Source organism: Glycine max, chromosome 19, assembly GCF_000004515.6.
Source record: "Glycine max cultivar Williams 82 chromosome 19, Glycine_max_v4.0, whole genome shotgun sequence".
Lineage (NCBI taxonomy): Eukaryota > Viridiplantae > Streptophyta > Magnoliopsida > Fabales > Fabaceae > Glycine > Glycine max.
The window spans coordinates 36,402,278-36,424,048 of NC_038255.2; the positions used below are offsets into that span (position 1 = coordinate 36,402,278).

Below are 21,771 nucleotides of genomic sequence, written 5' to 3' on the forward strand. Positions count from 1 at the left end.
GTCAAACCCCGTAAATCAACCATAAATTTTGCAACAATGTCTATTTCAGCCTCCAAGAAAAACCTCCTCCACTAAAACTTTCATTCCCAACCTGTATTTGATGTTGTCCCCATTTGCTGGATGTGTTGATGTTGTTGTTGAGAAATCTGGTACAGTCATGGATACTTCTCCTTCGGCGACACCCCATCCTCCAACCATCCATCTTCTCAAAACAAGGCCTTTGATCCACATCCTATTTTCCATTTTGTCCCATTTTTAAGCCAGCTCCCCTCCTCAGACAAATTGCAAACATAGCTAAGATCACACCACCAGAGAGATTCTCTAATGGACCTTCTTGTCGCATCCAAATTCCTCCAACCGCCATACTTTTATTCCAGAACTTGTGCCCACAGCTCCCCGTGATGGTTGAACAAATTCCAGCACCATTTCTCGAGTAAAGCAAAGTTAAACTTCCCCAAATCCCTTATACCCAAGCCTCCTTTCTCCTTTGGCAGACAAATTGTACCCTAATTCACCCAAGCAATCTTCTTCTGGTCTGAGTTTCCACTCCACAAAAACCGGCTCTGCAGCCCCACCAACCTGTCCACCACTTTCTTCAGCACCCTAAAAAAGGAGAAAAAAAAGATAGGGATCGAGTTCAAGACTGACTTTATCAGAGTCACCCTTCTCCCACAAGAGAGATATTTTTGTTTCCACTTTGATAGTTTTCTCTCACATTTTTTGACTATTGAATCCCATGTCTCACTATGCCGTGGGTTTGCCCCAATAGGGATACCCAAATAAGAGAAGGGTATTGACAACAATCTACAATTTAAGTATGTAGTAGCATTGAGTATCCATTGCTCAGTTGCCCCGATTGTGCCAAATCTACTTTTGGCAAAGTTTATCTTCAGTCCCGACACCAACTCAAAGCTCCTCAACATCACCTTGATTGTTCTAACATTTTCCAACGTTGTCCCAAAGAAAACTGTGTCATCTGCGTACTGTAGTATACTGATGTCCACATTATTTTTCCAGACCTTAAATCCTTCAAACAAGTTCTTCTCTTGTGCTTCTCTCATCAAACCAGTTAAGCCTTTAGCTACAATGTAGAACAAGAATGGGGCGAGTAGATCTCCTTGCCTGAGACCTCTTTGAGGAATGAACTCCGTGGTTGGGCTCCCATTGACCAACATAGAAATGGAAGCTGATTTCAGACACCTTTCAATCCAGCTAATCCATTTAGTGTAGAATCCCATCCACCTCATCATACACAAGAGGAACTCCCAGCAAACTGATTGATATGCCTTTTTGTAATCTACTTTGAACATGAGGCAGCTTTTATTGCACCTTTTTGCTTCATCAATCACTTCATTGGCAATAACCACGTTGTGGAGTAGGTGTCTACCTTCTATGAAAGCGGTTTTTCGTTCGTGTATGATGACTGGCAGCACCTTCTTCAGCCTTCTAGATAACACTTTGGCCACTATTTCATATACACAACCTATTAATGAAATAGGTCTGTATTCGTTCAGACTCTGTGGATCATGGACCTTAGGAGTTAATGCTAAGAATGAAGCATTGCTTCCCTTCGGAAAAACTCCGTTGACATGGAACTCATCCAGAAATCGCATCAAATCTGGTTTAATAACATCCCATAATTCCTTTATGAACCTGAAATTCAATCCATCCAGTCTAGGGCTCTTCTCGCTGCCACAATCCCATATTGCATCCCTCACTTTTCCCTCATCAAAACACACCGCCAAGAGATCATTATGTTGTTGTCCGATAGCCTTAAATCTGGCCCCATCTAATTTAGGCCTCTCCCATCTAATTTTGCCTTTTGATCTCTTCATCATTCAATTGCCTATCCTCACCTTCTATTTCCAACTTGTTCATCTCCATCTCTATTCTTCTTATTTTTTGTTGCATATCACCGAACTGGGACTTATTCCATACTTTTAATCTCTACTTTAATCTCTTAATCTTTTCTTTTAAAACAACCCCCCCCCCCCACCACCACTTACATCATTCGATGTCCAACTATCACAAACAATCTTCCTAAATGACTTATCCTCAATCCAGCAATCCAGAGTCCGAAATGGCTTTGGGCCTCAATCTGCGCAGGTAGATCTCAACAGAATTGGGCAGTGATCTGAGAAGTTATGATCCATGATAAGTTGGGTGCTTCCTTGCCATTTAGCAAACCATTCAGTGGATACAAGAACTCTGCCCAATCTGCTTTTGGCTGTCCCATTTGGTCTGTACCAAGTGAATCTTCGCCCCACACAAGGCACATCCTCAACCTCTAAATCTGCAATCCATTCATTAAATTCCTTCATAATACCCTCATCCTGCATCCTTTAACAAGTGCCTATTCTTTCCGAGGGTCTTCTAATACAATTAAAATCTCCTATTATACACCATAGGCCCCCCATATTTGAATGCCTTATCTTTCTGATCTGTTCCCACAAATTTCTTTTCAAAACTGCATCACATGGCGAGTATATATTCACTATCATGACTTTGCCACCATCCGCATGCCATGTCCCTTCCAAGTAAATGAAACCATGTCCAATCAACTTGTTTTCTAGTCTAAATGTCTCCTCATTACATACATAGTAACCCTCCAGCACTATTACATGCTGGTTGTACCTTCCATCTAGCCTCAGGATCCCCCCACAAAGCTTGGCATTCCTTCTTGTCCATCACTTCCCTTTTAGTCTCTTGTAGACATAACATATCTATTCTTTCTTTTTTCACTAGTTTTCTGATTAAGGCCCACTACCCCCTCCCCAGCCCCCTTATATTGTATGTTATAATATTCATTATTCCTTTGCGCCTCTTCCTTATCCCTTTCTTCCATGCTCACCATTTTGCATACCATTATGTCCTCCTGGTTACAGCATTAGAATCCCAAATATTTTGCCATATCCCAATTGCTTGCAGCTTCTTTTACCAGCTCACATTTTGTAGAACTCGTAGCTGACTTTAATACTCCTGTTTTGTAATCATCATTGTGTCTTTCCTCCCATCTTATTATTTATTTCACTCCACTACCCTCTAGCATTTTTGGGGATGTCTCGTGGTTAGTTTTGCTGGAGGTGGGCTCCTTTCCTTGGCTGTTGTTCTGCTGTTGCTGATCATTTTGGGGCCCAATTATTTCTTTGGGTTCATTTGTCTCTTTAGGTCCAGCTTCCTTTTTGCACCACCTGTTTCTAGAATATACCTTCCACTTAGGGTCAGGCCCATTTATGTTAAAGCCCACCATCTGATATTTGTCTCCCTTTGTTTCCTCATTTATTTTCTTTGTGGGCCCTATAATAGACAGAGCTTCTTCTCTTTCCTCTGAACCAGCACGTGCCTCCTCCCCCTTTAATTCAAAATTATGGGTTAGTTGTGGGCCCCTTTCATCTCTTTATTTTTCTTTGTTACATTTGTTTTCGTTCTTCTCTTCAAAAGCCACAGTACCATTCACCATTCCTACGTAAACCTCCGCTGCCCCTACCTCCTGACATTTGTCATCTTTTTCATATCTATCCTTGTCACCAAGCTGGCTCGCCAAGGTGGGTGTCTGGCGTCCGCCAGCATCACATAGGAGACTCAACCCCATGGCTAGTACTATTGTCGCTAGGCCTGAAATTGACTGGTCTACTTGGCAGAGGGTCCCGCGTAATGTCCATGGGTCTTTGTTTAGTACATTGACCAGCAGACATTAGATTCTCCCCTTCGCTTCTGTTCTGGTCACTCTCTACTGCTCCCACGTCCATGGCTGCCGCCGGTGACTCGCCGGCAAACATTTTGTATTCCGACATCAGGCTCTGCCCCGTGTCACACTTGTCTGACGATATTTCCTCCGAAGATCCTGTGAAGCTATCCCCATTGCATTTACATCTACAGGGGCTGTAAGATGTCTCCTCCACGATATTAATGACATATTCAACCTTGTTAATGGACGCCAGCACCCCTGTGGTTAATTGTGAGGTGCCATGGTGTCTTAATTAGCACTCTTGCCCTATCCAGGCATTGGAGGTCCGCAACATCGTCATGAATCTCGACCACTTCACCCACCACCCCCGCAATATTTTTGATATTTTCCATGTCCCATGCGTGTAACAGGACTCCCCAGCATTGGACCCAAACCAACCTGAAACCAGACTTCAGGGTTGGGCTCCATTTCTCCAATGTGTGAAACATGGACAAACCATTTTCGTCTTCTTCCCTACACAAATCTTCTGCTCTAGTATCACTAAGGCCCATGAGTAGTACCATACCACCACCAAGGTACTTAGGCCTAACGTCCTCACCTCCGTCCCACAGCAGTTCTTCCTCTAATCTGTCGACCACCATCAAGTTTCGTAACCTGCCAACCCATACGTCACTGAACCATTTCCTCTATTCCATGGGTATAGTTAGTTGTATTGACGAGTGGGATGGTTGCGTCATCGCCTGTTTATGTGTTGGGACCCATCTCTTCGTCGTCGTCTTGCTGCCTGTCACAACCGCTTCCGTGTACGAAATTAGTAATGTGTTTCATTGAGGATAATGCTTCTAAGCTCCTCTGTTCCACACTGTTTGTGTTGTTTTCAACCTGCCTATGTCCTCGTCTTGCTCTGCTAGCTTATCCCTGACATGTCCCTTCTTGTATTGATCAACGATGTTGGTTTTCTTTACCAGCTTTCGTTCCCTTCCATGTTTCGGGAGTTTCGCGTGCAGTTTCAGTCCCCCGATAATCAGGTTATCCAACTACCTCTCAAGTTTTTGAACATCTTCAACCCTTTTGAATCGCACGAAATCATATCTCCTCCCACTTCTGTTTCTATTCTTTGTGATGAATATCTCTCTGACGTCACCCCATTTTTTAAATTTGAACCATAAGTCCTTTTCCCCCATATCTTTTGGAAAACACGTGAAGTAGAAGGAAGACACATCTAAGGCGTCCCTCCAGTTTTTTTGCCTCCCCTCACCTCGTCGTGTCACCATTGTCGGCTGTTGCCACATTGCGTTGCTCCTACCCTTTCTCGGCGTAGCTATGACATGGTCGCTCTCTTACCCACTCACTGTTTTGCTCCCTCACCCACTCACTCTCTCTCTCTCTCTCTCTCTCTCTCTAGACATCATGAGATTGATACAATACAGAAATCATGATTAAAAACAATACTGTATAAATACCTAACTACTGTACTAATAAACTTGGGAATGAAATAATTTTTTCTGTTTCTCATAATTACTCATCTTCTCTCTAAACTTTCTCTGAACCATTAACAATTAGTATCTATTCATAATAACCCAACATGATCAAACAGAGTCAAAATTCGTGATTATCAGTTATCAGCTATTGGATACCAAATAAAAGGTGTAAGAGATAAAACCAAGCCCGGGAAACCAAGTCAAAAAAGAAATAAAAGAAATCAAACATTCCAAAAGCACCTTTTGCATAAATGTGGCAGATCCTAACAGGTGACATATATCCACCAAAAGTTCTACTAGGTTCACCCTGAAATGGATAAGGCCATCAGGCAAATCAACTACTCCTCCCTCATCATTGTATGTAGAATCATCCACCTGTTAAGCACCCAGAGGGAAAGAAAAGGCAATTTACTCAAAAGATTCAATCTTTTAATACAAGGAAGCTCAAAGGATTATTAACAAAGAAAAGATCAACCAGTCAAGCTACACACTTGAATAAAGGTTATGCTCACAAACAAAATGAAGACCAATATACCATAGTAATCATAAGTGATAGGTTAATATTTTCAATGGAACAAATAATTTTTTTTATCAACAAATAATAGATCCAATATTCATAAAATATGGACTATCGATTAGAACACAACAACCAATGTTAGGCAAAGTTCCTTCTCTCTCTTTTTAAAAGTGAACAGTTTAAAGATTATTTATAAAGTAGAAAATGTCCAAGGTAGATAAAAGCAAATAGAATCTTCCCCTCCCCCGGAACAAAGACATAAATAAGAAAGCAACATTAAATTAATTCATGCCCATATTGGAAAAATGCAAATAGACATGAACAAACCTGAGAACGCAATAACAGTGAATCAAGTAATGTTGAGAACACGGGAGAAAAAATGTCTTCCACGCGTTTTCTACTTTTTGCATCATCTTCATCAATGCCAAGTATATAGCTTGCAAGAGTGGACCTGTGACAAGATATTTTGTGCTTATGATGAGTGTGTTCATCATCAACGCGAGAGGATGTAAAAAATAATTAGGAAGTTGAGAAGCTAACGATACTGAAAGGCTTCCTAGTCTCTGTATATCATCACATAACACAGCAAAGTTTTAAGTGGAAAAATTAGTAAGAAAATTCTCAGATAAATCCTAAATGCTGCAAAAATCCCATTATGCTTAATTAAAGGACATGGAGTGCTTAAAAAAAAGGACTGGGAAGGTCTGGGCATGCATTAAATCAAATAGGAACTGAAATTTACTATAGAAATAATAGGAGAATCCAGAGAACAAACCTCAGATTACAATAGAATAATGCGGGAATTCAGAAACAGAAAACAAATCAAGTAATTATCAGAGGAGACATTCTCTTCCCTAGGCAAGTTAGCAACACACACCCTCAAACTACCCAAATGATAGCCTGCCTTACCCCCTATCCCTCATTCCTCTCATATTCTCAATGATTACAACACCTTCCCCACTCTCCTGATGCCTCCTGTCCTGTCTGTTATGTTAATCTGGTAGTAACAGACTTCTCCCCTCCATTTTCCATGTCATTTCACATCCTACCTTGTCAAAATCGTGTTATTTAGTGTGTATTTGAGGGAAGTTTATATTTTATCCCTGATTGTATTTTTATTCTTTATCACAGCTGTATATTGCTATTAATACTAGGATTATGTATTTAGAATAAATCCCATAATTATAGGGATTTGTCTCCCTCAAATTAGTTGTCCATATTTCCTAAAATAGCCAGCAGACTCATGTACATATAGGTCCAATGACCTCATAATTCTATATGAGAAAATAAAATATTATTCCTTCTAAATTTGAGATGGTATCAGAGCTCCTGATCCTTAGGAGCCTCTGACCGTGCCTGAAACCCTAAGTCGCAGCCCTCATTGCTGCGCAACCTTTAAACCTATCGCAGCCTTCATTGCTGTCTTCATTACTCATCGCAGCCTTGATCTCACCCGTGGCTGAAATTGTGAATCCTGTTCCTGAAATAGGGGACAAATTCCAGATTGCTGGAGAATTGCAGAATATTCATTCTGCTTATCGGTTAACTGGAAAGAATTATCTTAAATGGTTTCAACTCATTAGGACCATAATGAAGGGAAAAGGAAAGGGCAGTCACTTGACTAATAATGCCCCTGATGAAAAGGATGCCAAGTTCAAATCATGGGATGAAGAAGACTCCATGATCATGGCATGGCTGTGGAATTCAATGGTCCCAGAAATCAGTGATACATGTATGTTCCTTAAATCAGCAAAGGAAATTTGGAAGGCAGAAGAACAAACCTATTCTAAGGCTAAGGATGCTGCACAAATATATGATGTAAAGGTGAAAACCTTGGGTGCAAAACAAGGAAACAAATCAGTCACAGAATATGCCAATCAACTCAAATCCCTATGGATGGAATTGGATCACTATCGAGTCATAAAAGCAAGGTGTTCAGAAGACTCAGCAATCCTTAAGGAGTACATTGAACAAGATAGAGTTTATGATTTTTTGGTAGGCCTGAATTCTGAATATGACCAGGTCCGAATCAAAATTCTAGGAAAAGAGAAAGTCCCAGTACTTAATGAAGTGATAGCCATCATCCGGAGTGAAGAAAGCAGGCGAGAACTGATGCTAGAAACCCCAACTGCTGAAAGCTCAACAATGATAGCTGAAGGAGGAACAGCCATGGTTGTTAACCAGAAGAAAAACGGATTTTCCAATATGGAGAAAAAACATGAGGAAGTCTGGTGTACCTACTGCAACAAGCCACGTCACACAAGGGAGAAGTGTTGGAAATTACATGGAAAACCCCCAAGTCGAGAATGGGTTTTCTTATTAAAACAGAAATCTGAAGTTAGCACTATTTTTATTCAGTTTGTCTCAATGATTAAAAACCAATTTGGAGTCAACATTAAGAGAATTAGGTCTGACAATGCCAAGGACTACTTTAATCTTGTGCTCAACTCTTTTTGTCAAAAGGAAGGGATAATCCATGAGTCTTCATGTGTTAACACACCCCAACAGAATGGGATTGCAGAAAGGAAAAATGGACACTTATTAAACCAAACCAGAGCCTTGCTTTTTCAAAATCATGTCCCTAAAAAATTTTGGGGGGAAGCCCTCCTTACGGCCACCTACCTAATCAATAGGTTACCCTCAAAAATCTTAGAATCAAAAAGTCTCATGCAAGTCCTGTTGGGGGGATTCGAGGGGTACACCTGTGGACCACGAGCCACTACATAAGGAGACCTGACACCACACTCTAACCCAAAACCTTAAGGCTCAGGTTTATGGGTCTTCTCCTCACTTATATGGTGTTCAACCTTTCCACTTCTACCCGATGTGGGACTTCACCTCACACTTGTAACCCAACACATCTCCCCCTCAAGTGTGAGTCTCTTCCACATGGTAGTCTCCCTCTCGAGCGGAAGTCTTTATCATCCACGAGTATAGCCATGGCCACCTGTGGTACTTGCCCTGCCCGCTAGCCATTCTGGCTACCCCGCTTCACCTGCGGGGCGTGCTGTGCCGCTAGCCATTCTAGCCACCTGCGGTACTTGCATACTCATCTAAGCCAGTCACTAACTTGAACCATCGGCTCTGATACCAATTGTTGGGGGGATTCGAGGGGTACACCTGTGGACCACGAGTCACCACATAAGGAGACCTGACACCACACTCTAACCCAAAACCTTAAGGCTCAGGTTTATGGGTCTTCTCCTCAACCTTTCCACTTCTACCCGATGTGGGACTTCACCTCACACTTGTAACCCAACAAGTCCTATCCTCATTCTACCCACACTTGGACCCTACAAATAAACTCCAACCTAGAATATTTGGGGGTGTATCCTTTGTACATGTTCATAGTAATGAAAGGGGAAAACTGGATCCTAGGGCTGTCAAGTGTGTATTCTTGGAGTACTCAACCACACAAAAGGGATACAAATGCTTTCACCCTCCATCAAGAAGATTCTATGTGTCAAGGGATGTCACCTTCAACGAACAAGAAAGCTACTTCAAGCAACCTTATCTTCAGGGGGAGAATGTAATAGAGGAAGATGAGCCTCTAATGCTTCCGAATATGACATTTGGACCTGAAATTGGGACAACTAGCGCTGTTGTACACGAAACTAAAAGAAGTCCAAATTCAACAGAACAATCCCCTTATTCAACAGCAGGACCTGCACCTCAACCTGAGACTAATGGTGGAAAATTTGGGAAAAATCTGGTACATTCAAGGAGAGAAAAGGCCATTCCAAATTCTATCCATGTCCAAGAATCTGATCCACCATCATTACATGAGGTAATATCTTCTAATCCTATAAATAATTCTAATGAGTTTGTTGCTGAAATTTCAGAAGTACAGGTGAACCAAAACCTTGACCTTCCCATTGCCCTTAGAAAAGGAACTAGAACATGCACCCAACAACCACTTTACTCTCTATCAAGTTTCATATCCTTTAAAAAATTATCTCCTACCCATAAAACCTTTCTCACAAACCTAAACACTACACTCACACCTTCCTCTGTATCTGAAGCATTATCTGACAAGAAATGGAAACAAGCCATGGATGTGAAAATGGAGGTGTTAAACAAGAACAAGACCTGGGAACTTGTCACTTTGCCAACTGGAATAAAACCAGTTGGGTGCAAATGGGTATACACCATAAAGTATCGAGCTGATGGGACCATTGAACGTTACAAGGCAAGGTTAGTGGCCAAAGGATTCACTCAGGCATATGGAGTGGATTACTTGGAAACATTTGCCCTAGTTGCTAAGATGAACACGGTCAGAGTAATATTGTCATTAGCAGCAAACCATGATTGGGACCTGCAGTAGTTTGATGTGAAGAATGCATTCCTAAATGGAGATCTTGAAAAAGAAATATACATGGAGTTACCCCCTGATTATGATGGACAGGTTGCTACTGGAACTGTTTGCAAGCTAAAAAAGACTCTATATGGGCTGAACCAATCCCCGAGAGCATGGTTTGGAAGATTCACCAAAGTTATGACAAGTTTGGGCTATAAACAGAGCCAAGGTGATCACACTTTATTTTGTCAAACATTCAGTTTCAGGGGAAGTAACAGTATTACTGGTGTATGTAGATGATATTATAGTAACTGGGGATGACAAAAGGGAGCAGCAAGAGTAAGTCAATGCCTTGCCACAGAATTTGAGATTAAGACATTAGGGAGACTTAAATACTTTTTGGGAATTGAAGTGGCCCATTCTAAGAAAGGAATCTTCATATCTCAACAAAAATACATCACTGACTTGCTTAAAGAAACAGGTAAAACAACTTGCAAACCAGCAAGTACTCCAGTTGATTCAAACATAAAGTTAGGAAGTGCAGAGGAGGATATTGTCATGGACAAGGAAATGTATAAGAGACTTGTGGGCAGACTTATTTACTTATTCCATACTAGGCCAGACATTGCTTTTGCTGTAAGCTTAGTCAGCCAATTTATGCACCAACCAAAGGAAGCACATTTACAAGCTGCCCTTAGAATTGTTCAATATTTAAAAGGGCCTCCAGGAAAAGGGATTTTGTTCAAATGAAACAAGAGTGTAAGTCTTGAAGCATATACCGATGCAGATTATGCTGGGTCAGTTGTGGATAGGAGATCAACTATTGGATACTGCACTTTCCTTGGTGGAAACTTGGTGACTTGGAAGAGCAAAAAACAAAGTGTAGTAGCTAGATCAAGTGTTGAAGCAGAATTTCGAGCAATGGCCCAAGGAATATGTGAACTTCTATGGCTGAAAATTATATTGGAAGACTTAAAGATAAGGTGGGACAATGAGGTTATATTGTGACAATAAATCTGCAATTAGTATAGCTCACAATCCAGTGCAACATGATAGAACCAAACATATTGAGGTGGATAGACATTTTATCAAAGAAAAGCTAGACAATGGCTTGATTTACACTCCATATGTGTCCACTCAAAATCAACTTGCAGATATACTCACCAAGGGGCTAAACTGTATCAACTTTGCAAGAATTATATCCAAGCTGGGAATGGAGAACATTTATTCACCAGCTTGAGGGGGAGTGTCAAAATCATGTTACTTAGTGTGTATTTTAGGAAAGTTTATATTTTATCCCTGATTGTATTTTTATTCTTTATCACAGCTGTATATTACTATTAATACTAGGATTATGTATTTAGAATAAATCCCATAATTATAGGGATTTGTCTCCCTAGAATTAGTTGTCCATATTTCCTAAAATAGCCAGCAGACTCATGTACATATAGGTTCATTGACCTCATAATTCTATATGAGAAAATAAAATATTATTTCTTCTAAATTTGAGATACCTTGTTCCTTTACCCCTTCTATGGTTGGCGTTGTTTTTAATTATATGCCCACATGAGGCCCATCAGAGTTGTTCAAAGAACACAACCATGAGACCCAAATCTCAAACCCCTCAAATGGCCAAGATAGGAGCCAAAGTGGCTTGGGAAGTCTCATGTTGGTGAGTTTTCATGACCCTATGGAAGAGTATCACAAAAGTGGCTCAAACTCTCTCAAGCACCAGTGAAGATGTGATAGATGAGGAAAGGGGTATGTTAAGAAATATCCTTGGAAGAGCTAAGAGCCTTAGTAACTGTCAGTTAGTTAAAACAGCTAGGATAACTAACTGTTAGTTAGTTAAGAAACTATAAATAGTCTATTAGAGGGGAATTAGAGGAAATGGGGGATTAGGAAGTGGAGGGTGGTGAGACCTTGAAACTCATCTGTATTCTGTCTTGGGTGTTGGAGGCACCACAATAATAATACACACATTCCCTGTTTCTGGTCCAATTCTATCAAGATGTTAAAGGTGTAGTGGACTTCAGGTAGACTACATGGAGAGGCTAGCAGCTGTAAAACTTAAAGGTTTGGACAATCAAGACTTGGCATTTCTACCCAAGGGTTTCAAAATCGGACATGAAATTTTGAGGTCACCAGAAAGTTGAATGGTGGAAGCTCACTGGAAAGTGTCGTGGAAGAAAGGGCATGCTGTTATTAACATGTTGTGAAGAAAGTGTCTCTAGACAATCCACACATAGTCTATATATAGTACGATAATATTAATTACAATGATATGATCCTAATATAGAGCTACGATCCTATATTGATCCTCATAAAGTGATGGATGAGGCCTTATTCCTTGCTTGATCTTGGTTAAAAGCTAGAGAGAAAGGATTCAATACTCATTTTAACCAATGGTCTACCAATCTTTCGGAGTCTTTTGGTTAATATATTGTATTCCTTTTGTGTTGGGGATTGTTGGGTTTATGGCCTGTTGGTTTCTGTTTTGGAAGGTGGCACACTTGGTGCCTTGTATTTAATTTTCAGTACCCCTGGTACTATCTTATCATATTAATAATAATATATTTTTGCCTTCCAAAAAAAAAATAAGATTGCTCCTAATTCAATCTACCATATACATATTAGAATTTGGGTTTTGGGCCTAACTCAACCCATAAAACTAGCTTGAAATGTGAGGATGCCCTGGCCTTATAATGACTAATTGGTCATATCTCTAGTCAATGTAGGATCTCAACCTACTAAGAATTGACATCTTGGTGGCTCAACACTATGACTCTTCACTCAGCTTTTCTATTCAGCCCCTCCATAAGTAACCCATTCCAAGAGACAATTGCATGCTAGGGGTGATGCAATTAAGGCACACACACCCTCACGCCTAAGGCTATGGGCCTAGAGCGTGGCAATGCAGTTGGCCTAGCAATGGATTTAAGATAGGTTCTAATACCATTTTAGAATTTGGGCTTAGGGCCTTACTCAACCCCATAAAATCAACTTGTAAGGTGAGGATTGTCTAAGCCTTACAATGATTACATTGGCCATGTCTCTAATCAATGTGGGATCTCCACACTATGCTTCACTCAATTTTTCTGGTTAGCCACTCCATAGGTAGCCCTTTTCGAGAGACACTTGCAGGCTAGGGGTGACACAATTAAGGTGGCTTTCCAACAATATGATATGCTATCTTGAATATATAAGACATTCTAACAAGAGCATTCCCAAAGAAAAGAAAATGTTATATCAAATCTCATAATCAATTAGCAGCATGAACAACAACCAAATATTTGACATGCTTAGGAGAATAAATGGCAACAAGAAACTACACGAAGAGGTTCAAAGAAGAGAGAGAGCACACAAATAGATCAACATAGAGATAAACACATACATCATATTTCAAATAATTGATGGGTAGAGATCATCAAACTAAATAAACAAGGGGAAATTGCACTCGGTACCCGAGGTTTTCTTATACCACACATAAACTGTAGTTGAATATGGTGTTCAACATCCATTAGAATAGAAAACCAGATCCAAAACATGACCTATCTTCCCTTTTATCATCATTTGTAGCTTCTTCAATCTTGCAACTAGTAAACCAACTCCTGTTAATGGACGTTAGCTCAAGGGGTATCAAGTGTAATCTGATCCCAAAGGGTAGCGAGTGTCACGTAAGAAAACTCAAGGGTACCTACCTAGTGTAATTTCCCCAATAAACAAGTGGTAAAGCCTTACTAAAATTGCATTACCAAAACTGCAGTATTGAGTCTGCAATCTCCCAATCTTCACTTGGAAATGCCACACAGCTGTTAGCGTAATTCAAATTCAACAGGTTAATCTCAACACCAACGAAATCTATAATAATATGCTATATGCAAACAAGCTGATTAGAGATATGCAAAACTATGACAACATGAAAAAGTGCCTTTTGAAGTATGTTCATACAAGTTCCCAAATTGTAAATCTTTGTCAGAGTTATTACCCAAACATTTGTATCCTTTTACTGTGAGAGCATCTTAGATCCACTGACACAGCATGAAGAGTTCACAATCAATGATTATGTTGAATAGGACATATGTAATAAACCCTAATATCCTTGATTTCTTCCAACCCATAAATGAGCAGAAAAGACTAAACTAAAACAATTAAAATTCTAAATAAATTGTTGAGATTACCTCAAGAGGGCATCAATCAAGGCTAGGGCCTCTGCACTTGCTTCTACAATTAGAGATGGAGCCTAGCATACATTTATCAAGTTGACAAGTTAAATGAGGCATGCATTGTTTAGCTTGCACATAGCAATGGAAAAATTAAATGACTAATAGTAAGTTAGTAACCATAAGTAAACTGAACTGTTTTCATATATCTAACACATAAGATTAAATAAAGAGTCACCATTAGGAAACAAAGCCATCCTAACAGACAAGTAGACAACAAATAAAAAGGTATCCACAACAAGGAGGATTTTTGAAAATCCTAGAGAACTCAAATATTATTTAAATACTTACAGCCTGCCCAATTTCTGACAACAAGCAAGAAAGACCACCAATTACTTTTATGTCTCCCCTAGAAAGAGCTGGAAAAAGAAGTACTTCCTTCAGATAATGTACTCTGCATAACAAAATTCGGGGCACTCCCTAAAGAAAACCAAAATCAAAATCAATATATCACCCATTTTCAGAAACATTATGCATAGAAATGCAATAAGTAATGAGAAGAAAAAGACTAGTTTAACTTAGTAAACTGCCAAAATTCACCCCAAATTTATGTAGAAAAAATTAGACACAAATCCAGAAAAGTTCTAGCCTCATATGCAATAATAGTAGTTAAAAAAATCATTGTTTTGTCAGTCTTTATCACAAATGGCAAAAAGAAAGCATAGTGGAGAACACGATTTTAAATATGCATACTGGAAAAACTGAAAGGTGGAGAAGAGAAAGGAGGAATGATTCAGAAACCCATGGAAAAAATCAATTGTCTCAACCAGAGGTATTAGCTTTGTAAAAGTATAACCAAAGGCAGTGTTATCAGTGGTGGATGGTGGAAGGCCAGTATTCAGCCATATAAACACAGCATTGCACCTTATGACGCCGCCACGCATGATTATCAAACTCACGAGTTGATTCATAAAATTGCATGAGTTTACGAGTTCAGAACCATGTTTCGAGTTAACTCAGGACCAAACTTGTTTTTGCAGTAGAATCAAGCAGACTCACTCAAACTCAGACAAACTCGGTTAAACTCGCCAGTTCCGTCCCGAGTTGGCTAGTCCAGTAGAGACGAAAGATTTTAAAAGAGACGAAACCTCCTAGAGTCACGAACCAGAACAGAAAGGAGAAGATCAAATTGAAGCACTTCTCTGACATTTTTTATGCTGCTTTTCCTTTCTTCCTATGCATGCTCTCTTCCTCAATCTGTCCTCTGCTCGATCTGCTGCTGGCATTCATTGAAAGCTTGAAGGTATTTTATTTCTGGAGTTCGTTTAAGGCTCGACCTGTAACTTTGTCTCTGCTGTATAAGACCAGGCTACCAATCAAGATATTTTTTCTTCACTGAACCATGAACACTTATTTAGGATTTGATTTACATGTTAAACAGTTGCTACTTCTTATTTATTCCTTCAATTTCTGAGTGTATTTTTATATTAGGAATATACACTGATTTAGGAGCACCAAATTGTTGTATTATTGTATTTCTATACACTGGTTATTGATTTTATTTGTTGTGGTTAATATTTTTTATTTTATTAACAAATATCAGCAATAATATTTTAGTTTTTTAAATGCTATCATTTTAAAAACTTATAGGTATTTTAATATTTTTTTATATTCAGTAAACTCTTACGAGTTTGCGAGTTAAGTTTGCGGAGTCTCTACGAGTTTACGTAAATTTTCGAGTTTGACAACATTACCATCATGGTGGGCCTCCCTTCACAAATTGCAATGGAGGTTAGCAAAAATTTGCCACGCCATTCCGTCATGACAGCACCATGGCTTGTATTTAACAATACTTCCAACTGGCTGCTCAAAGTAGACAGGTTTTTTGCTCTTGCTGTATTTTCAGCTGTATGAGCTAAAATAACAGTTAATACATTAATAAAACAGGGTCAATAGTCCAGCTGCCTGCCTTAAACATGTTATATGCTTTCTTTTAAGATGAACTACATAAAAAAAAATGGAAAAGAGAAAGACAAAGAAGCAGGACTCCCCTAGCTTCCCATTTATGAGATGCACGTCAAGAGGGAATGATAGAGAAAGCCAAAATATGAGACTGTCACCCAAACTCTAAACAATCCAAAAAAAACTGAAGAAAATGAAAGGATATACTATTTTTTTGTAAACCAAGCATCTGAAATGTGCCGACTGTCAACTATGAGCCATAATTATCCAAATACAATTTCAAACTCTAACCATGCTATATTGATTATTTAATAGGTAATCATCAGTTTTCGTTAGTCCATAATACTGCTATTGCATCAGTCATGTCATGCTATGCAACTAATTTCTAAGCATGATGAACAATAGTTTTAAGCAGGTTTCTATCGCTGCTCTTTCATTAATTTCTAATGTTTTCCTCAATTTAAAGCCACTCCTATTGTTCTCGTGACTCTGCATCATTTACTAATTCATCTTCAGGAATTTGCTGTAAGAACCTTCAGCTCCAACTTCCATTATATAATTCACAGCACCAAAAAATCCATAAAATTCACCCTTAATGATCAACTTATAGCTTGCTAAACCACCCCTACCATAAGATGCCTCTAAATAACCATCAATTCAACTGTTATGTTGGACCTAGACTATCCTAAATCCTAAACAAGAAAAAAAAAATCAGTTGCTTGAATGTTCTATTTGAATATAGGCCAACCACACATCCATTGTAGGAATGTACTCAATGTAGATAGTATGAGAGCAAAGCTTCAAACTTAAAGCATACCAGTATAGTTACATATGATAATTTTAAGAACCTAACAACTCTAAAATCTAGTTATAAGAGAGTAGTATTGTATTCTCTAGTCTCTAAGTGTTCTTTTTCTTAGTTTCTGTATCTCTTGTAATCAGAGGTTAGTTAACTATTTCTCAAAGTTAACTGACTCAGGTTAGGTTAGTTTTCTGTTAGACAGTTATAAGTACACCTATCAACAGTTTTATCATTTTATTATGCAACTGCCTATATGTACTGCTTCATTCCCCAACCTCTGGTTGGGTTGAATCCTCATCTATACAAAAACACTTTCCTCTCTCTCTCTCTCTCTCTTTCTCTCTTCTCCCTAAATCTCTTTATGGTATCAGAGCTAGGTTAGATCCTTGCTTATGAAAATGGCTTCCGCAAACAACAATTCTTCTCCGTCACCACCTCCGCCTCCTCCTCTGCCGCCGGCACCACACTCCCACGTCTCGTTCTTGCACACTGTAACAGCGAAACTCACAGATTCCAATTACCTTCTATGGCGTTCTCAAGTTCAACTTGTAATCATTGGACATGGTCTTCTCGATTACATCCTCGCTCTGTAGATTCCGCAAAAATTTCTCACCGTTGAAGATCTTGACAACAACATCGTTAGCACTGCCTATCGTTTTTGGGAGCAACAAGATCAATTGATCCTCTCTTGGCTCCAATCGACTATTTCAGAAACAGTTCTTCCTCGCATCATCAATTGCGCAACCTCGTGGCATCTATGGGATCGATTGTATGAACACTTTCAATCCACTACGCGCGCAAAGAAGAAGCATTTGCATAGTGAGCTTCGTTCTTCTTCTCTTGAGAATCGTTTGATTACTGCTTATCTGTTGCACATTCAATCCTTAATTGATTCACTTGCATCAATTGGAGACTCGATTTCGACGAGCGCTCACATCAACCTGATTCTCGATGGTTTTCCTAATGATTATCGCACAATTTGTACTATTCTAAACAATTTGCGTGATCCTCTAAATCTGGACAATGTCACTTCTATGTTACTGCTGAGGAATCTAGCATTGAAAAGTCTCGCAAGAAGAATTTGAGCTTGTTGAATTTTGCTAAGGGTTCAAATTTCAATTCTACTTCTGAAGCTCAGGTTCATCTAACTCAGGGTAACACACACTCCTCCTCAAATTATGATTCTGTGTATGGTAATCAAGGGAGGGGTGATGGTGGCTGTTCGTATGGTCGAGGAGGTCATGGTGGAGCTCATGGGAGAGGGCGTGGTAGATTCCCTGATATTCAGTGTCAGATAACTTGAACTCTAGAACATATTATAAAATCTAAGAGAATGAGAAAGTACATCAATAACATAGTAGTAGACTAGTAGTACAATGACATCTTTAAAATAATGCCTGACACGTGCACTTACCCAACCAGATCAATAATGATCAGAATGACAGGTGTTCGATCAAATTAAGCAACTGTACCTCATGTTTAGTCACAAGTTCAACAAGAACTTCGATGGCTAGATCAAATGATAAAGGAACCTACACAAACAATGCAATATAAATTAATCTTGAGTAGTCATGAATGCTCATCCTAAATGTCAAGTGCATGAGAACTGGAATACCTGCAATGAGTTGAACAAAAAATTTAGAAGTGGGTGAGCTGGCAATGTTCCAGGAGAAATCTCAGAGAAGCAACCTGCTTTAACCTGAACATATTGAGACCAAACTAGAATAAACTCGAGATGACAGAAAGCTTTTGATGAAGCTCGGGATGGATGAATATTCTTGTTAATATAAGACAGACGAGAACCAAAGCAAAAGATGTCTTGTCCAGAACCATGATTAAAACTTAAAAATAGGGCAACATAAAAGTATGCATTGTGGCAAAATTGCAAAAACCAAATGAGTCATCAGTATAATTGCGTACCCAACTCAATAAGCAGCGTAGAATTTTCCTATTCCTTTCGTGTTGTTGCACAGAACCATCAAAATTAGTTTCAGACTGCTGCAGCAAGAACTCAAGAACCATAGGTGTATGGGAGAGAAGCTGTAAAACAGACATAAAAGAATGTGAGGAAGTCAGAGCGATAGAGCAAGGATGCACAGAAAAACATGGCATAGATGAATGTACCAAAGCAAAAGTTCCTAAACCTCTTGGGTATAGTGGCTTTTGTGTAATGTACTAATTTTAGAATCGATATGTTGATTGTCAACAACTTCCTCTGGCAGAACAGTGAGCATTTCCAGGACAGCAATATTGTCATCATCCTGGCTCTGCAGATTCCGGAGACTGTAAAAAAGCTGCTTGATAGGGTTTCCATGTGCAGCAACTTGAAGTACAAGAGCAGAGAGTGCAAGACAGATCTGTGTCAAAAGCTGTCACAACAACAACAAAGAACAAGTTCATATCAAATTATTTTTAACATGAATCCATCTATAAGACAACTAAGCGTCTACATAGTACCTTACTTGAAAAAGATAATCAACACTCAACAGAATCACAAAGAAAGAAAAACAATGCACCTGAGGTGGACCAGTACTAAATCTTTTGACTGCAAGAAGGAGGGCATTTAACAAAGCATCCTTAACTCCTAATTGCAGTAGATAACCTTCATTTTGTATCTGTAATTTGAAAGATGCAAAAATAATCACCGACATATATTAAAGGCATCAGTCATGAAGTATTTGTTGGTTTCCATTTTTTCTCGGGGAAGGAACTCTTCGTACGACTTAAAAAAAAAGTCCAGAGCAAGAAGAAAACACAAAATCAAGCTTCACACCTTCAAAATTAGTTACTGGCAACAAGCTACCACTAAACTGCTCAAATGACTTGAGATACAAAAACCTAACTACAGTTGAGCTTAAGAAATTAAAAACAAAAGATTATAAAAAGGTCGAGAAAGTCAAGGAAGAACAATAAAAGTCCCGAACACTAATGAAGTCTCACTTTTTTTCATATCATATACATTAATAGCATTGACTAAATTATATAACTAACAAAATCAATTTAATCCGAAAGGACCGAAACTCAATAATGCATTAATATTCCTTAATATCTCTGAATAAATTATACTATTAAGTAACAAAATCAATTCAATTCAAAACTCAATAATAACACTGCCAGTGCAACACAGAAAAACGCTCAGCACATTCTTAACTTGAGAAAAAGCAACATCTTTTTCTCATCTCAACACTTCGATTACCTAACTAAATCACGCAGCCCACAATCTATAAACACGCAACACAGATAGTAAGTATAAAAGCAGAAACCTCAATTACGAAATCCAAAGCATCGTAATCCATAATAAGCATCAAACAAAGGAGCCTCTAATGATGCTAGAGAGAGAAAGATAGAAGGAGATTCTAGAGAGAGGAAAGAACCTTGCGTTTGAGAATCTGCGCGGCGAAGAACTCGACCTCGAAGTTGGCGGGGAGGGGGAGGCGGCGATCAGCGGTGAGGATGGCGGTGGCGACGTCCCAGGCTGCGTGGGTTTGCTGGAACTGGACGAGCCACTGATTCGCTGCGACGCGGTTGCAGGATTGCGTATCGTGGTTCAGCACATGGACGGCCTCGGCCACCTTCATTGCCAATTCCATGATGTGCGCCTTTGGTTGGCTTTTTCTTTATTAAAAATAAAATAAAAATAAAAAATCGAGCGAGTAACAAAAAAAAAAAAGGAACAGAACAGAACAGACGGAAGAGAGTGAGTGAGTGATGTTGTTATGTTATGATGATGATGATGGAAGATGGAGCGACGCCTGGAAGGGATTCATTCAGTTAACCGTTGCATCGGACGGCTACGGGCTATGAGGGAGTGACAGAGCAGTGAGTGACTGAGGGACGGGTGAGGGTTTGGCTCTGCTCCTCTACATCCCACCATACACCAACTCCTCATTTTTTATAGATTCTTTACCCTCATTGGCCACCTTCCTCACCCACCTCATGTTTAATCCTACGGTTCTCTCAGCTACTGTATTTTTTTTATTCGTTAAAAAAAACTATTTTATAGTAATAATTTTGTAAAAATAAAAATTGGTAATGCAAATCAGAGACTAGTGTGTTTTCTAGTCATAGACTAATTTTACTTGCATTGCACAATTGCTACAAGCTCAAGTAAATTTTGTACATAATTTAGAATCGAACAAAGATTCTTTCGTTAAATAGATTGTTCTATATGTAGTGAAACCTTATATTATTGTGTCAATCATTTGGGTTAATAATTTTATAAATTTTAACTACAACATTGTAATTTTTTTTATAAATTGTTAAAGTTTAATAATTTAAAACTTAAATTGTAGTGATTCAAAATTGTTGGTATTCACAAATCTAAATCACCCGTATTTACCATAATAGCTACGTTAATTTCAAATGGTAGAAAAGGGCAAGATTGGTATTTTTTGAAAAAAAAATAGGCACCAAATTGATTTTTTAATAATAAAGGGATCAAATTTAATTCTTTTAAATAAAGGAGAAACCAAATAAATAAATACTGAGACTAAATTGAATCTTTGGATTTTTGTATAAGTAACAACGTCAAACTCAATTGGACAAAAATAACTTGATTGAGACATTTTATAAAATCAGAAGATCACACGAAGTGGGGTTGAATTATGATTTTAAAAAAAATGCAAGAACACCTCTATCAATTGTATGTTAAAAACGAAGAAAAACATTTTTTTTGTAAAAGCAACAAAATAGATGATACTTAACAAATTTAAAAAAACTTGTTTTATAAAAAATAAATGTCAACCCACAATCGCTATATAAAGTAGATAAAGAGAGAATCAAATGAGCAAAGTGATTTATAATGGTTCATCTCTATCATTAAGATTATGTCTAATTTTTTATAACCCACCAAGTTTTTACC

At 38.7% G+C, this 21,771-nt stretch overlaps 1 protein-coding gene across 5 annotated transcripts in view; it reads right to left on the minus strand.

Moving 5' to 3' along the window:
• LOC100780430 (transportin MOS14) overlaps positions 1-20,824 on the minus strand; it is a 35,907-nt gene extending 15,083 nt beyond the window's left edge. Inside the window, exons 1-12 of one of the 5 annotated variants that reach the window (XM_026127113.2) lie at positions 20,600-20,823; positions 20,285-20,525; positions 19,427-19,525; positions 19,055-19,279; positions 18,831-18,950; positions 18,526-18,609; positions 18,383-18,442; positions 14,498-14,626; positions 14,165-14,226; positions 13,739-13,795; positions 6,014-6,137; positions 5,410-5,544 (exon numbers count right to left, since the gene is read on the minus strand). In XM_026127113.2, the coding sequence (XP_025982898.1) occupies positions 5,410-5,544; positions 6,014-6,137; positions 13,739-13,795; positions 14,165-14,226; positions 14,498-14,626; positions 18,383-18,442; positions 18,526-18,609; positions 18,831-18,950; positions 19,055-19,279; positions 19,427-19,525; positions 20,285-20,500 (1,311 nt within the window). In that variant the 5' untranslated portion in view covers positions 20,501-20,525; positions 20,600-20,823. Of the gene's footprint in view, positions 1-5,409; positions 5,545-6,013; positions 6,138-13,738; positions 13,796-14,164; positions 14,227-14,497; positions 14,627-18,382; positions 18,443-18,525; positions 18,610-18,830; positions 18,951-19,034; positions 19,280-19,426; positions 19,526-20,284 lie in introns of those variants that run through there. The other 4 variants (XM_014771758.3, XM_014771756.3, XM_014771757.3 and 1 more) reach the window with 4 other exon arrangements.
• Between the last annotated feature and the right edge of the window lie 947 nt (positions 20,825-21,771).